This window comes from Ovis canadensis, chromosome 2 (genome assembly GCF_042477335.2).
Source record: "Ovis canadensis isolate MfBH-ARS-UI-01 breed Bighorn chromosome 2, ARS-UI_OviCan_v2, whole genome shotgun sequence".
Lineage (NCBI taxonomy): Eukaryota > Metazoa > Chordata > Mammalia > Artiodactyla > Bovidae > Ovis > Ovis canadensis.
Window position 1 is genome coordinate 232,041,839 of NC_091246.1, and position 17,802 is coordinate 232,059,640.

The 17,802-nt window shown below is 34.1% G+C and overlaps 1 protein-coding gene across 3 annotated transcripts in view; it reads right to left on the reverse strand.

Moving 5' to 3' along the window:
• Positions 1-3,314: 3,314 nt before the first annotated feature.
• CUL3 (cullin 3) overlaps positions 3,315-17,802 on the reverse strand; it is a 105,340-nt gene continuing 90,852 nt past the window's right edge. For all 3 annotated transcript variants that reach the window (XM_069574675.1, XM_069574676.1, XM_069574677.1), the window contains 4 exons: positions 16,847-16,981; positions 9,929-10,115; positions 5,957-6,102; positions 3,315-3,784 (listed from right to left, as the gene is read on the reverse strand). In XM_069574675.1, coding sequence (XP_069430776.1) covers positions 3,653-3,784; positions 5,957-6,102; positions 9,929-10,115; positions 16,847-16,981 — 600 coding nt within the window. In that variant the 3' untranslated portion in view covers positions 3,315-3,652. The remainder of the gene's footprint in view (positions 3,785-5,956; positions 6,103-9,928; positions 10,116-16,846; positions 16,982-17,802) is intronic.

Sequence of the window (17,802 nt, forward strand, 5' to 3'; positions counted from 1 at the left end):
TTAAACAACATACACAAAGCACTCAGAATACCATCTGGCACATGGTGGTAAGTATTATATCACTGTTTAACACTTACATATTTGTTTCTGCTTTGGGGAACAGAAATGATTTAAACGATTTTGCTAACCCGAAATGTTTTAATATTCGTACTGATAGTGCACAAAATACGTACTGCCTGACTATATGCACCATATTGAATACATGATCTACAACTGTGGTACGCTCACTGCTCTCCTCCCTAGACTTGGACAAAAATAGCACTCATGAGATGAAAGTGAAAGTGAAAAGTGAAAGTGAAGCCGCTCATTCGTGTCCAACTCTTTGCAACCCCATGGACTGTAGCCTACCAGGCTCCTCTGTCCATGGGATTTTCCAAGCAATAGTACTGGAGTGGATCGCCATTTCCTTCTCCAGGGGATCTTCCCAACCCGGGGATTGAACCTGAGTCTCCCGCATTGTAGACAGACACTGTGATAAACAAGGCTATAAGGCAGGCAAAGATGAAACCTTGTGATGCTTATTCAAAGTATGTGTTTAAAACTGTAAACAAAAGCAACATTACTTGGCATGAACATTCAATTGTTTTCTAGAACTGGGAACTAAATACTTAGAAGGCTGAGATCATGCAAAATAGTCTCCTAGGGATGCAGACATAATTGTAAGGTCACTGCCTGTCACCTAAGCCTTTCCTGCTACGCAATGTACACTCTGGGGGGAGGAGCATCGTCAGCGCTTTGCTATGACGAGATTTCTGCCAAGAGAGTACACCAGCATCTTTGGGGGTGGTGGTGGTACCTGTCTATGTTTACAGTGCTACACGGGTGATTTTAATATACCCTTTAGCAAGACATGCATCCCTCTCCCGCCCCCTTTTAAAATTCACTGACATAAGAACCTTACAATCACAACCACAAGTTTATTTCGTGAGGCTGTGTGTTCCCTAATTGCAATGAGTTTTCAATCTTTAAATAATATAACTATATAACAATTCAAAATAAACACTGTCCTGGATTCAAAAATGATAGCAGAGAATTACAATTAAACAAGTGGACAAAGAGTACATCATTTTTGCAACTGAAAAACTATGTATCCAACCTCCTTAAAATTCTTCAAGTCAGTCACCAAAATCTATTCACATCAACAGGATTAAATGAATGGTTAGAATCATTGTTTGAGATTAAGACATTAAAAAACAAAGAACAGCATGAATGACCTCTTGCTGAAAAGAAAGCAACGTCAAAATGTATCACTATGAGCTTTATGAACTAAAATAAAGCTAATGCACTAAAACATTTAAAACATGTTGGGTGATCCAATTTTGTTTTTCAGTACAGCATCATTTTCCGACCATTCAACTCAACTGCAATTGACTGAAATGCAACTGAATGCAAAACGGCTGCATTCGCTGATCGCTCAACTCAACTGCAATTCAGAAATGTTTTAATGTATTTATAAGCATTTAGAAGCATAGATATCAAACCTGTTCTCCAAAACTAACAAGTGTGTCTCTGAATTCTACGTGTGATTTGTATATCCATACTTGAGACGATGATACAAATTTAACTTGACTGATTTTTAATAATTCAACCACAACCTAAATTTTTGTTTTAATGTCTCATTTAGACTTCAAACGGAAGTTTTTACATCTTTCATATTAACTTGACAGTAAGTATTCTATTCCCTAAAGTTTTTTATATATATATAAATCATTTAATTGGAAACTGAGACCAATTAAAAAAAATAATGAAATGTGCAATACCAGTATTTTCCTGTAGATAAACACCCTATCATTATAGAAATTCCAATTGTGTGAAGTCTGAAAGGGAAACCTTTCACCTTCCCATGTTACACCTGACTGACTACCGCTCAAGTATGGTCAAAGCATCCTGAGAATAATGTTCATGATAGCTTTCACTTGTATCTTGTATATGTATCTTGTATATGTAGCTTTCACTTGTATATCATGCAAAACTGGAAAGCACTGAGAAGAGCATAAGGCCTGTATTTCTACAGTACAAATGGAGACGAAATTAAATGCAATAAGAGCATATTTCCAAGTCTGAAAGGAAAATTATAACCCAAGACGCACGGGGAAAAATATTTATGTGGAATTTTTAATCCATATTAGAATTCAGTTTTAACTTGACCATAAATTTAAACAGATATCACCTTCTGAGACATACATTCTAATAAATGTATCAACAGTTTACCATAGTCAACCAAGGGTCAGTTGGTGACATTATTAGTAACATTTCATCTTTCTATCAACAGAAATCTATAGTGGTTTGCCCCAATTACATATCTGAAACATTGTCTTATGAAAACAAAATGAAACAAAATTAAATAAAATTGAAGATAAAAATACTCTGAAGTTAAAGCGAACTATAATCCTTGGCAGATCAGTCAGGTAAAAAATATTGGTGAAAGTTGGAAGCACAAGATAACTGACGTGAATCTTCAGCACAAAGCACATCTTTGAAAACATAAAATGATGACTCTTTGGATTATAAGAGCTAAATATCCAAGAATCATCAGGTTTGAAAAATATTGCTTAATCACTTTCCAAATTGCAGCTGCAAGAACTGAAGATCTTATTAAAAAATATTAAGGTAATCATATTTATTGCATCTTTAGAATGCATTCTGAAGCAGAAAATTAACAGTGGATCCCAGCTTCACCAAAATATATATATTTGAGAGGGGGAACCTAAGATATTTAGAAACAAAGTGTAGACCACATGTGCTTTTCAGAGGGGCTGAATTAAATATAACCAGCTGCCAACTTTGTGCTCTGACATACTTGAATTAGTGAGTATATGTATACTAAACTCATTTGTGTTTGCCTACAATAAGTGAAATAAACACTGCCCTATACAATCCACTATTAGCAGTGCATACAACAGCAAAAAATTATTGTACAATTTATACATACTAAAATATTTTCTTTCTCTAGAAATAATGCAGAACAAAACCTAATCATTGTTAAGAATTTGGGACATCTCAAATTACAGTAGGGAAAAATCAAATCAGGGTGTGTACTGAGCCCAAAACAAAGGTTCCTGGTCATAAGGCTATTAGATTAGTAAGTGCAAGTGGTAGAATAAAGCATGCTCAAATTTTATGCTTGGGTCTCTGTATGTAATCAAACCTTTAAATTAAAACAAGACGAGCTAAAGAAATGCCTTAAGCAGAGCGAGATAACTGGGAATCGTGTCACTGCTTTTACCATTATTGTTACCCAACTTATACAATGTGCAAAGTGCTAAGCAACGCTACAAAAACACAATTACATGAACACTGAAGACCTGGGGAAATGAAATCCAACAATTTTTATTTTAATGAGCTGTATTTTCTAAATTTTGTTTTATTTTTTCCTGTTTTCATACAGTATTGAAAACAAAACTCAGCACATTCACATTTTCCCGAGGAACTGTAAAGATGATCTCTACAGGGATAAACGTTGTAAAGCCTGAAGCTCAATCAACTGATGTTGAAAACTCTCAAAGGGAGTAAAGGCTTGATCTGAATGGTCTAGAACATGTACTGTAATTTAATAGAAGAGATGGTCGTCTTAATATTTAATGATTTAAAAGAACTTCCCAGTCCATGCGAAGAGTACAGTCCAATAATAAATCAAGTTTCTGAACGCATTTTATGCTACATATGTGTATACTTTGCGATCCTCAGGTGTTCGTGCCAAATATTCTCTCTCAATAAGTCCTTCAATACGTTTTTTAATAACAACTGGACTTGGTAAGAATCGAGCCTTCAACTGCTGAGTTACCTAAAAGAGAAGGTTAAAAAATAAACTAACTTCTACCAGAAAATTGGAAACAAAAAATATTTCCATATAAACACACAATTATCTTTGAAATGAAATGATGTACCATTTTAAGACTCAGATCAAACTTCAGTAATTTGACTATGAAAATTAAAAACGATACTGTTGAAAACGTCCTGTGTGGCTGGCTAGAACATATCTCCTCATGTGAGGATTACAAATGGATTAGCAGATGAATTAGTTGGAATATATTCATATCAATTTATTACCACCCTACAGTTTAACCACTTTGAAGCTATAATCTAGTGCCTTCTAAGTTACTATCCCAATTCAGATTCAAATTCCAGCTCTCTTACTAGTTCTGGGTCCTTGGGAAATTATTAACCTCATGAAGTTGTTGTGTATATTAAATGAGTTAATAGATGTGATGCAGAATAATGCATTGTCCCACAGTTGAGTGCTACTGTTAGTATTCTTTTCTTCAACAGCTGTCAGGATTCTAGGTCTTGTTACATTAGTAATAATAAAACAGTTAACTACAGCACAGTAGCTGCAACCTGACTATACACTCTCTATATATGTCAGTTTTATATATATTTATTTGATACTCTTAACCCTGCAAAGTTGGCTGTCTCATTTTACAAAAGTGGAAAATAAGCCAGAGAGGAAAAATGACAAGTTGTAAGCAGCAAACAGAACCAGAAGAGATGAGAATCTAAATCCTTCTGATCTTACCTCCTTCTTTCATGTAAGATCACTTTAGCTGCAGTCGCAACAGTACCTTCAATTCCTTTGGTTCTATTTCATAAGCACCTATTCTACAACACCCCAAAAGCCATATTCAGTTCTTTACTAAGTTGTAGTGTTTATACCTTTTGTGTAGACCTGGAGTCAACAAATCGCACCCTACAGGCAAATGCAGCCCACTGCCTGTTTTAAATTTTTCCTGGAACAGCCACCCTCATTTGTTATCTATAGGTGCTTTCATGCCATTTAAAAAAAGGCTGCCAAACTCTGGTACAGACTGATAATACAAATTTATAGTATAGCAAGTTTCCAAGCACCATAACCTCACATCCTGTTTTACGTAAGAAAAGAAGTCATTTTCATGTGAAATTCCTCTAACTCCCACCATGTTGCACTTAACCTGTTTATCCAAGCATGTATCAACCTTTCTTTAGAAACACCCCTGCCTCCTGCCCTGGGCTTCAGGAAGAGGTATTCAGTAGCATCCATTAACACATTAACTGCCTGTGCATTCTCTACACAATTCTCTTGCCTTTCTTTTTCTAGACTTTAGTACATCAATTATCCCTCATCCCTGTTCTTTCCTTTTGCTTTTAAGCATCCTTTCTTTATCCTTAGACTATAAATGCAACACAAGGTGTTCCCATCTAGAAAAAAAATGTTCAGATGCCCTCACCTCAACACATAATCCTCTAGGTGTTATTCTTTGTGCCCTTGCCCACAAGACAGCATCCCAAAGGACAAGCCACTCACTTGGTTTTAGCTCCATTTACTTCTCAAGGCACTGCCACCAAATGTTCACTCTTACCAGTCCAATGAAAATGGGAAAACTAATCAGTCACCTAATTGCCAGCACATATTAAATGTTTACTTGATTTGGTTTTTAAATGATTTTTGAAATTACTGACCATTCACCCATAATTCTCTTCCTTTGCCAATGTAATACAAAGTCAACTTATAAAAATGATTTTAACTGACCTGTGGAACACAGCAGTACATACCCCTTCCCTTTTCAGTTAAAGAAACCAACCTCTATCTAGCCAATCAAGCTAGGGGCCTCAGTCATCCTCCACTCCTCGTTTTTATTTCCTATGCTGTCAGTTTCTCTTCCCATTTGTCTTCATTTGGTTCTCTATCTTCACCCAATACTTTATTCAACCCTAATCACCTCTTTCCTCACTGTTTCAATGGCTTCACAAAGATCTTACATCTTTACTACAAGCATGTTTGTTTTTAAGGTGTGCACATAATTTGATGCTCAGCTATGCTTAACTGTCAAGAAAGTGCCAGGTTTTTAATACTGTGTTAATTGACTACAGTTTTCAAATTTGAAGACTGTATTTTAAAATACAACAGTACTTTCCTAAGTTTAAGCTGTTACAGTGATTTTGCCTTTTCCACATCAGTGCTGTCTGGAAGAGTCCTCACCTCTGCTACTAACACATTGTGCTGCATCTTCTTCCTAGATTTCATTATCCGCACTATAGCAGCTTCTATCTCATGTTTTCTGTCGTCGTCTACTTTCTGCCTTGTTTCTTTCCTTTCTGGGTCGGATTCACCTTGCTTGGCAGCAACTACAAGAGAAATAAAGACATTTACCATGTGATTATCATGCAAATTTCACACACAATTAAAAATTATTTATAAGCAACCTTAACCTAAAAAAATCCATTTCAACCTCTGAATATATACTATACACATACTTTTATTCAAATAAACATACAAAAAGTACCTAATTCAAAGTTTACTGAATATTAAATTTAATTCTGGATTTTTCTTTTTAAATATTAGAAGCTTAATTTTATAGAGATAATAAAACCAATTTTATTTTTATAGACTATAATGATTCCTTTCCTAGAAGAAAAATGGTAGCCACATATAGTTAGCAGTAAGATTATCAGTGAAGCATTTTCACTGCTTGCGACTTCCAGATGTTAAGTAGTATCTTACCAATATGACTTCAAGTTAAGCCTCACCAAAACCACATCAAATGGGAGAAACGTGGGGACTTTAAGAGGACAAAAGAGCATGTATTGCCAAGATTTAGCTAGGTAAATAAAAAAATTTTAAAGTATCACCAGAATGTCTCTTAACAAAACTCCATTTGGACACCTCATCAATTATTCAACAATTTGTCATTTATGTTAGTAATTCCTAAATGTCACAATATCACTAATTTGGCTCCAAAATCACTGGGGAGGGTGACAACAGACATGAAATTAAATGACACTTGCTCCTTGGAATAAAAGCAATGACAAACCTAGACAGCACATTAAAAAGCAGAGACATTCTTGGCCTACAAAAGTCCGTATAGTCAAAGCTATGGTTCTTCCAAGTAATCATACAGATATGAGAGCTGGACAATAAAAAAGGCTGAGCATTGAAGAATTGATGCTTTAACTATGGTGTTGGAGAAGACTCTTGAGAGTCCCTTGGACTGCAAGGAGATCAAACCAGTCAATCCTAAAGGAATCAACCTTGAATATTTTTATTGGAGGGACTGATGCTGAAGTTCCAATACTTTGGCCACCTGATGTGACGATCTGACTCACTGGAAAAGACCCTGATGCTAGGAAAGACTGAGGGCAGGAGGAGAAGGGAGCAACAGAGGGTGGAATGGTTGGATGGCATCACTGATTCAATGAACATGAGTTTGAGCAAACTCCAGGAGATAGCGAAGGACAGGGAAGCCTAGCATGCTGCAGTCCATGGGGTCACAAAGAGTCAGACCTGACTAAGCAACTGAACAACAATGTAAACTACATTCCACTCTTTCAGAGTAGTCTCACTCTGTTATTCTCCAGTCTTCAAGCCAACTTCTCAAGATTTAAGTATAAAAGTTCTTTCTCTTATAACCTTGCTCTAATTGAAGTCGCAGAGAAAGAAAAGTGGTAATTGATGCAGTTTATTTGGTTATCAATAGTAGATAGATGTGAAGTTTCTGGAGTAAAAACTGAAATATTACAAAGCACCACATAAAATATTGCTGACTTAGGCCTGGGCACACCCATGAGACAGCAGACTACAATTCAGAAGATCATTCTGATGTGCCCATTCAGTTATTTCTAATTAGAACTCCTTGGTTAAGAATTCTACTTTCAGGGTCTTCTCCCAAATTAATCAACACATTAACAAGAAAAAGAATAAAATTAGATTAAAATGCTCAACTAAAGGAGAAAAATGCTTTTCTTCAAAAATTCCATACCATAAGGGGAAAAACAAAGATAGAGACACTGGTTTAAACAGAACTAAAGAAACATTAAAATCACTGTAATGTGGAGCTCTTGAGTGACTCCTGGACCCAAAAAATATGATTATGAAAATGAAACAACCATGGACATGCAAATATGGGTAATACATATAGATGTTTAGAATTTCTAATTAAAAATTAATTTCTGGGTCTGATATAGTACAATTTCGTGGTAAAATCTTAATTCTGAGATAAGTATATTCTCAAGTATTTAAGGGAAAAGTGTTACGATGTTTGCAAATTATGTTATGATGTTTGCAAATTAAGTCCAAATGCTGCAGGAACTATAAACATATATGAAGGGAGAGGGGGAATGGGAAGGTAGAAATAAAGGTGCTTAAGCAAATGTGGCAAAATTTAATTGAGTGTCTATTACAGCATTTTTCACTTTTTCTGCTGATGTGAAAACAGATAAAACAGTGGAGGGAAAAATTTTTTTTAACAACGCACTTATTTCATCTAAATTTGGTCACCTAAATAAATATACTCCAAGACTGTGGATTATGTTTTTAAAAATGTGAGGACGGAGTTCACTCCCAGAGCCTGGCATAATGTGTTTAAGAGAAGCATAACAAGGATATTTGCTGCGTAAGTGGATACCTAAGTATCTATATGTATCAGGAGGAATATACTTAGCACCAGAGAGAAAATTTTAACTTCCACAAAAATCAGTAAGAGCCAAGATAGATTCTAAGTACCATTTCAAAAATGAAACACGTTTTTCTTTACGGAATTTGATAGCTGAAAACTTTAAAAAAGGTCATCTAGTCAAATTTTTCATCACATTTAACTGTATTTCTTTTTTAATGAAATCTAAAATACTATATACATATATACTACATACTTAACACCAAAAATAAAAAATCTATGAAGATGACTTTTTAAAATAATCATAATACTATCTGACGATATTAGCTGGGCATGATATAATCTTGAATTACAAAGACATTAATTTAGGATTAAGCAGGCTGAGGCTAGGTAATTCAGATCTGTATCACCACACATCCTCCAAATCTGAGAAAGTAACTTCTGAAATCCAAACTCTGCCCAAAACTGCAGTCTTATGTCTTACACTAGTGACAAAGATATTTTATTCCACAACCACCCTTTAGCACTGTTCTATTTTTTAACATACATCTGTGTCCCAAAGATATGGATCAATGATATGGGTTCCAATGAATAAACAAAGTAGTCATGGCTGTAAAGAGATACCACTTTGCTGTGAAAAAAATATCCTATTTAGAGTCAAAAAGAAAAACTAAAGTGTACATACAAAGTTCTTGAATCAGTGTATTCTGGCAATCAACTGTATACTTAATATTAAAAAAAATTTTAAGACTTTATCTTTTATTATTAATATATAAAAATCAGAAAATTGAAGTCATTTTAAACACTTAACTTATTTTAAAATACACAGATATGATTTTATTAGATTAATAAACACAGGTTTTATTACACAGATATATTAGATGTACTGGACAAATTATCACTGGGAAGCTCATCTAAAAACCAGGTAGCAAGCTACACTAAGAGTTTAAATATTCAGCAAAGGTGAAGTGCTTTTTTGCCTTCTTAAATACATAGAAAATATACACCTTACATTGTTAAATATACAATAGATAGGATGTTTACTGTCATCCTAAAAAAAGCTGAACCAAAAACTGTTCACAACAGGGTTATCTCTGTTTTTAAGTTAGAGAAATAATATGGTTTTTAAAGTTTCGAAATTTAACAAATATTTATCAGAATATAAATAGCTGAATCTAAAGATTAAATTTTAAATAGATAACTCACAATTTTGAAAAATTTGTAAATCAGTTTTAAAAGCAGACTTCATTGACTAGTTGTTAACCAGTTAAAAGCAATTTTTAATAAGAAAACATTCATAAAATTGTATTTCACTTGCTGAAAACCATATGAAAATAATACTTGTTCACACTATGAATTAGTTTTTCAAATGCTTACTGAACTTGGATTCAACTGCATTTTGACAGGAACATACAATGATAAAAGTCACTTTATCTCTTAAGTCTATGTTTCATGCAGCAGACAGAAAAACATTACTTTTTAAAAAATAGAAATCCAACATTAAGAACTTCTAAGAAAAAATATGTATGTAATTTTTAAGAGAAAAAGATAATTTCAGATACCTGTTTGAATCTTGACTCTGTGTAGTTTGGACGTGAACTGATCATTAACTGTAAATATGTGACCATTTTCTATCTCCTTTGACTTGGGCTCCTTGGTGAGGACCCGCTGTGTTGGTTTACCACAGGCGAGGGATTGCAGGGCTCTAACAAGTTCTCTTTCAGGGATATCGGTCTCCTGTTGAATTTCCTGAAATTTCACCAGATTAACAGAGTTTAACAAGTCAGATTAACAGTGTGAAAGATTAAATTAGTTAATTAGTAAGTAAAATTGACCAGGCAGTAGTTGAGAGGTAATTACACTTAAGAAATAATTCACAACAAAAAACTTTGTTATGACACTTCACTAAAATCTCACTTATTTGAACACACTAGAGAAAAAGGTGGTTCAAGTCACAGAACATTGAAAAGCTATGTTTTTTCCTGCAGGGATATAAAGTCCAGTCTAAGAATGTCATCCAACAGAGATTAGCAGGGGCTTACTTTAATATTTAGGTAAAAATAAAGTGTTAACCAACATACAAATGCTAACTTTAGAAATACTCTACAATCTTCCTCCCAAGTTTATCCATACTATTCTTTGCTTAGCAACTTTTCCCTAGAAATAAGCAAAGTATACTATCAAAGATTTACAATCCAAGTTAACTATATTTACTGCCTGTATAACCAAATGAAAAAAAATTTAAATACTTGGTAATTTTTGTATTAAACATGAAAAGCAGTAAATTCGTTGTATACTTTTTTATGTCAATGGGACGGGAAGAGAATTGTACATCTGTATAATATACATCGACAGGTACTGCATGGCTCAAGTTTTCACAGTGGGATGTTTCATTTTGATTCACTGTATAAGGCTGTTTTTTTCCCTCAAATGGAGCACAGGAAGAATGGGCATAAAGATGGTGTTATTTAGACTATGTAACTGATCTGGAGCAAGTCATCGTCCTTTAACAAGATCCTGAGGAATACCATTAGGCTTTTTCAGAGGACTACAGGTAGGTGAGGACTGAGAGACCTGCCAGTTTTAGTGATGATACACATTCCTTAGCTTCCAATGATCTCTGGATGTCTACATACTTTAGACACATCAATATCAATCCTAGCAAATTAAATACGTGCTCTTAATAAACAATGTTAATTTTAATTATTATGTACATACTAAAAGTGACTTATTTACCTATATTATTGTTTAACCAGAGTCAAAGAACCAGAAATGCCTTTTTAGGTAGAAATTCATGCTTCATCAATAAATAAATCTCCATTATCTCAATAGATCAGTGGAATTCGATTATGATTTTGCATTTGATATGACATATGGAACTACTCTCTTTCCATTCCCACAAATGAATTAGCAGTTATTTCAATTCCATTTATTAGAAATGGCAAATTTATCACATCCCAAACACTTCTGTATAATACTACTCTGTTTCTGGACTTTGTTTTGTTCAAATGAGCTATTTGTTCACACATGTTAAAAACAATTTTAACTTCGAGTTATGTTTGGGTATTAAAGACATATTCCTTTCCCTCTTACTGGGCTTTCCCATCTCCAAACCCCTGCCCCTCCTTGCCTACTCTTGTGCATTCCCTTGACCAGATGAATTTTGGGATCAGTTGTCAAATTTCATAGAAAATAAATCTACAGGTTTGGATTGAGACACTGAATTTATAGATGACTTAAAAAAAGAAAAACCCAAATTCCTTTATAACACATACCTTTCTCATTCAGGTACATTTACCCTTCCATATTCTTTTCTCTTTTTGGTTTAAGTCTTGTACTTTCTGTGTTAGAATGATTCCCAGAAAGATTATGATTATTAAAATACCCCTTTCCTCATGTCATTTTCCAATTAGTTCTCATGCAGAGAGAAGGGACTTACTATTAGTAAGTCTGATTTATAGAAAGATTTTTCAACCAAATTCTCCTCAAAGAATAGTTTCTCAGTTGATTATTACACTTGACAATCATACTGTCTATAAACTTTGTCAGCTCTTGGTATTTGTAAATTTCATTCCTTTTTCTTTTTTAGTGTGTTCATTAGGACCTGCAGAACAAGGCTGGACAGTAGGAGTAAAGGCAGGTATAAATCGTTTCTAACCTTAAGGGGAAGGTGTCTAAGGTTTACTACTAATTACTGCTTGCTTATTAGATCTCTCATTACGTACACCTTTATGCCATTAAGGCATTTTTTCTATTCTTAGGTGGCCAAGAGTATCCCATCTGGAAATAAGAAATCAGGACTGACTTTTCTCATATGCTTTGCGTACATCCATAGACATCATTGATTTTTCTCCTTGAACTCATGTCTGCTCAGTTAATTGTATTATTATTATAAAATCTCAATAGCTCTCTGTTGACAAACTCCTTATCTGTATTCCAGGAAGAAACCCTACTTGGATAGGATGGATTATTATTTCAACACTGCTGAATATAACCTGCTAATAATATTTTATTTAAGATTTGTATATTTATTGTGAATAACCTATAGCTTCCTTATCTTTTTTGTATTCTCCTAGTTCAGTTTTAGTAATAACGTTATGTAGCCTCCTAAGGTAGGCTTCCCTGGCGGCTCAGAGGTTAAAGAGTCTGCCCGTAATGCAGGAGACCTGGGTTCAATCCCTGGGTCGGGAAGATTCCCCTGGAGAAGGAAATGGCAACCCACTCCAGTATTCTTGCCTGGAGAATCCCATGGACGGAGGAACCTGATGGGCTACAGTCCACGGTGTCGCAAAGAGTTATTTCTCAAGAACAATTTATGTATTTTGATTTCTGGTTCAAAGTTCCCAGTATAACTTTCAATTTTAATTTGCTGTGTTAATTCAGATCTTTAGTATCCTTTTTTATTGAGTACATATATCAGTACATATGTGAGGGCTTTCTGTAACAATGGAGTTACCTATTTCTCCTTGTACTTCCAATCATTTTCCTTTATGTGTTGTTATGTCACAATAATGACATAATTTCTCAATGAAATACCACTGGTGTTTAATGATTGTCTATGCAAATTCTGACATTAATTCTGCTACTGTCAACAATTAGCTTTTAGTCTCATTCTCAGAAATTTTAAAAAAGTATTAATAACATTCAGAAAAACATGTATTAATATCCATACCTCTTTCAAAAATTAAATGCTAGTTACTAAAATCTAAGGTACAGACTACCATTAAATATATATTTTGGTATTTTAGCTGTTCTAAATCACAATATGGACTATATTCCAAAAAATATATAAAAAGAGGAAAAAGTCTCTGCAGCCTGACTACTATGGATTAAATGTGACACTATAATAAATGCTACCTTTTGAAGGCAGTTCTCAAGATGGCCCACGGTGACCGTGGTACGTTTTAATCTTGTGTGGTCCCCTCACTTTATCAGGGTGACATTACTCCAACAAAATAAGGAAGTGACAATATGTGATTTTCAAGGCTGGATCATAAAGGCACTGCAGGTTCTGTGTGGTCTCTTGGATCACTCACTCTAGGGAAAGTTAGCCACCAGGATACAAGGACAATCAAACAACCATGTCTGGTAAAACCCACATGGAGAGATTCTAATACCCGCTAAGTTTGGTTAACAGCCAAAACAAACTTTCCAGTCATGTGGAAAAAGGTGCATACCAATAGTATTTTCCAGTCCTGACAACATTAGATAACTGAAGCCCCAGCTGACATCTTAACATAACCTCATTAAAGATTCCAAGCCATAACTCAATCAAGCCCCTCCTGAATCCCCAACCCAAAGAAACCACAAAAGATAATGAATTGTTAGTGGCTATTTTACAACATGAAGCTGAGATTTGTTATGTAGCATTAAATAAAAAATACTCTATTTTACTGAACTCATAAAGAAATAATATTTGAAGAGACCAGCTTCCTTTAGTAATTATTAAATACTTTTAGCTATCTTCTCTAATATGTGAAGATTTTTGCAAAATAAATGCCTAACAAAACTTATGCAGCAGACTGTAAGCACACAGTGTGAATTTGAGTCATGAGCCTTTTCACCATTGCCTGGTTCGAGATGCAAGCAGAGGTTTTGGAGCCATAGAAATGGCATTATGCCACTTATGCTCAGGATTCTGGTTTGACACAGCTAAAATTTAAAATATTAGAGCAATTTTCTACTTAATTTTTCCTTCTACCTAAATCACTTCTTGTTAGCTTCAATGATCCCAACCAGACAGGGAAGGAGAAAAGCCACTAAAAAACCCACTAAAATTACTAGCCATTCCAATAACGGTTTAAGAAAACCCATTTATGATTTTGTTTATCCTATTATTTTTACCAGCTCTTTATAAAGTAGGACTCTGAAAACCAAATCTAGTATTTATTAAGTAGCTTGTTTGTTTAAAATACATTATCCATGATAGCTCCAGACTAAAACATCTAAGCTGTTAAGAGATAATTCACTTCTACCTGCCTGAAAAGCTTTACAATGTTTGGGTAAGGTACTCAATACTTACTTGAAATCAATATTCTTAGGATTCAATCACATATAATTTTGTGTTTCGAAATTAACATTTTTCCTGAAGTAATACATAATATACACCTGGAAATTTACGAGAGCAAAATCTCTTGGCTTAGCCACTGACTTAAAACACTAAGGTTTCAAAATATTTCTCTGAAGCATCATCACGTAAAAATAGTCATCTCTCAACCATATTATCATCACATTAAGGGAATATGAAGATTAGTATTAAAATAGGCCTACAATTTAATTGCTCATTTCAAATTTAAAACTTCCAATGTTCACCTGTATCTGAAAATTCATTTTCACTTAAGTATAAATATGGCAGTAATAAATATGGCAGTAACTTTACATCTTTTCAAATTATTATTATCTTTCATTTAAACTTAATTTTAAAATATCACATGATCCTCATTTCAACTCCAACCTACTCATTAAACATATGGGAAAAGACTAACTGAATATAATTCAATCAAATCATGACTTAAAGGGAGAAAAAAGTAATAAAAAGTATATTTTTATAGTTACTCTAAAAAAAGAAAGTTGACACTATCAAGATAGTGTAAAATTACCAAAGGGACAGACAGAAAGTAATGAAACAGTGAGAGTGTGTAGAAATACATACATATGGCCAACTGATTTTATTTTTTCTAAATAAAGGGGCTAAAGTAATTCAATGAGAAAAGAATAGTTAGTGCTTTTGACAAATGATGCTGAATGAACAAGTGAATATATGTGGGTAGAGGAAATAATTCTTAATCCTATCTATAACCATACCAAAAAAATTAACTTGAAATTGATCATACATCTAAACGTAAAAAGCTAATTATAGAAGAAAAAGTAGAAGAAAATCTTTGAAACCACACAACAGCCAATAATTTCTTAGACTATCAAAAGCACAAACCATAAAACAGTGGCTACTGGACTTTCTCAATATTAAAAAGCTCTGCTCTTAGTAAAATTAAGAAAATAAAAGGGCAAATAACAGACTGTGAGAAAATATTCATAGCACATAGAAGTGACAAAGGATCTGTATCCACACCTTATAAAGAATTTTTAAACAACCCAATAAAGCTATACGAACAAAAAACTCATCAAATAAGACACATTAAGTGGCACATGAATTAACAAAAAAATGGTCATCACCATTAGCAATCAAGGTAAGAAATTAAATCCACAATGAATAGGTGTAATTGCACACTAGCTAAAATGGCTGAAATATAAAAGACTGAGAATATTAGACTTTAGAGAGGATGTGGGGCAACCAGAGCTCTCCTACACTGTTGGTAGAAATGGAAAAAGTAAAATCACTCCAGGATGCAGCCTGGTAGCTTGGTGGTCTGTGATGACCTAGAAGGGTGGGATGGGGATGGGAGAGAGGCTTAATCAAGGGGTAGGGGATCTACATACACATACAGCTGATTCATGCTATGCTGCAGAAATGACACAACACTGTAAAGCAATTAATACTCCTCAATTAAAAAAATAATCATTTTTTAAAATGGATTTGCAAAAGCACAGTAATGCAAAGTGCAAAAGAAAAAAAAATTAAACATACAGCTCTATTCACTACAATCTAAATTCAACCCAACAATCGAAATGCCTATCAAAAGGTGAGTGGATAAAGAAACCATAACAGATCCATGTAGCAGAGTATCACTCAGCAGTAAAAATAAACTACTGAAAACTATACACTCAACAACATGGATTAATCTTAAAATACTAGACTTTGTAAAAGAAGCTGGACAAAAGTGATATGTATCATGTGGTTCCAATTATATGAAATTCTAGAAAGCCAAAACTAATTTACGGTGATACAGACAACTGGCTGCCTGGGTCTGGAGATACTGTGAGGGAAATGACTGAAACAGAGTATAAAAATTTGGGGAAGATACTCTATGGGGGCTTCCCTGCTGGCTCGGTGGTAAAGAATCCAACTGCCAACGCAGGAAACGTATGTTCCATCCCTGGGTGAGGAACATGCCCTGAAGAAGCAAACAGCAAACCATTTCAGTACTCTTGTCTGAAAATTTCCATGGACAGAGGAGCCCAGCAGGCTACAGTACACAGGGTCGCAAAAGAGTTGGACACAACTTAGTGACTGAACAACAAAATAATATTCTGTATCTTGACTCAGTGATGCTTGTTACAGAGGTGACTATATCTGTTAAAACTCAAACTGTGAACTTAGATGGAGTTATGTTTTACTATATAAAACGTACTATTTCAACAAAGTTGACTTAGAAAACCCAATGAAACATGACCCAAGAAGTATATAACGTTCACAGTTTCATGGTTCCATGGTCCAATTTTATGCTATACTTTTTCTCCAATTATATTCTGAAAGGTTATTACTCAAATCCTTTTCAATAATAATTCTACATTAGGTTATTCAAACAAGAAAGACTCAAATAACAACACAACAAGGTAAAATCCACACAACCAACTCATACCTCAAATGTGTATTTTTCTCTATTATTGAAGAGCATCAATATGGTCATCTGGAAAGTGGAGACTTGCAATATATGCTTCCGTGTATTAGAGCCAGTTACTTGTGCGCCTCCAACACCAACTTCAGATCCATCTTCCTGTTTAATTTTTAAACATAAAAATAGAACCAAGATATAATTATCTTCTGATAACTTTATCAGTATGTTTGTGAAATAAGCTCTGCAATGCCCAAACCCGCCTTAACAAAATGATAGGACTCATTCCTACATAAAAAAGAAATGTCACTTTAAAAGTATATATGTGTGTCTAAAGACACACACAGTCTTTATTTGGGACTGTCCCATTTTTTCCTATTATGAACACGCTAATTTATCTGAACAAGTAATGAATCAATAATTCCTTTTATTTATAGCTAAAATTTACGGTAATAGGACACACAAGGATAATACTGGACTTTAAGATACTGCTGCTATTATACTGCCGCCCAAAGTAGTAGGGTGAGGTTTCTTTTTACATGGTCTGATCACTGTAAGAGATTAAAGGGTGGAGAGGGGGGAATCTCTGTCATCCTTAAAGCCTACTGCTGCTCTATGATTTAAAAGTACAAATTTAGTCCTCAATAATTAACATATGAATTATCTTTTCAAAACCTACTTATCTGTTTAATAAAACTGCAGAAGCTAACATGATTATTTAAGAAAAAAGCTTCTCCTTTAAAAGAGAAGCAATCAAGCAAGAATTAAAAGCTGAGTGAGTTAATATCCTTGACCCTCCCACTTACAGCTAAATAGACATATAACAGTCTTAAACGTAATTCAACTGAATGAATTCTAAGGAATATTTCCCATTTCAATTAAATATAAAAAACTACAATATGTAGTTTTGTAACTGTAGGCATTTTCACAGTATTAAAAAAAAAACCTTCGGTGTTACAGTGACATATAAAAGTTAAGATTTT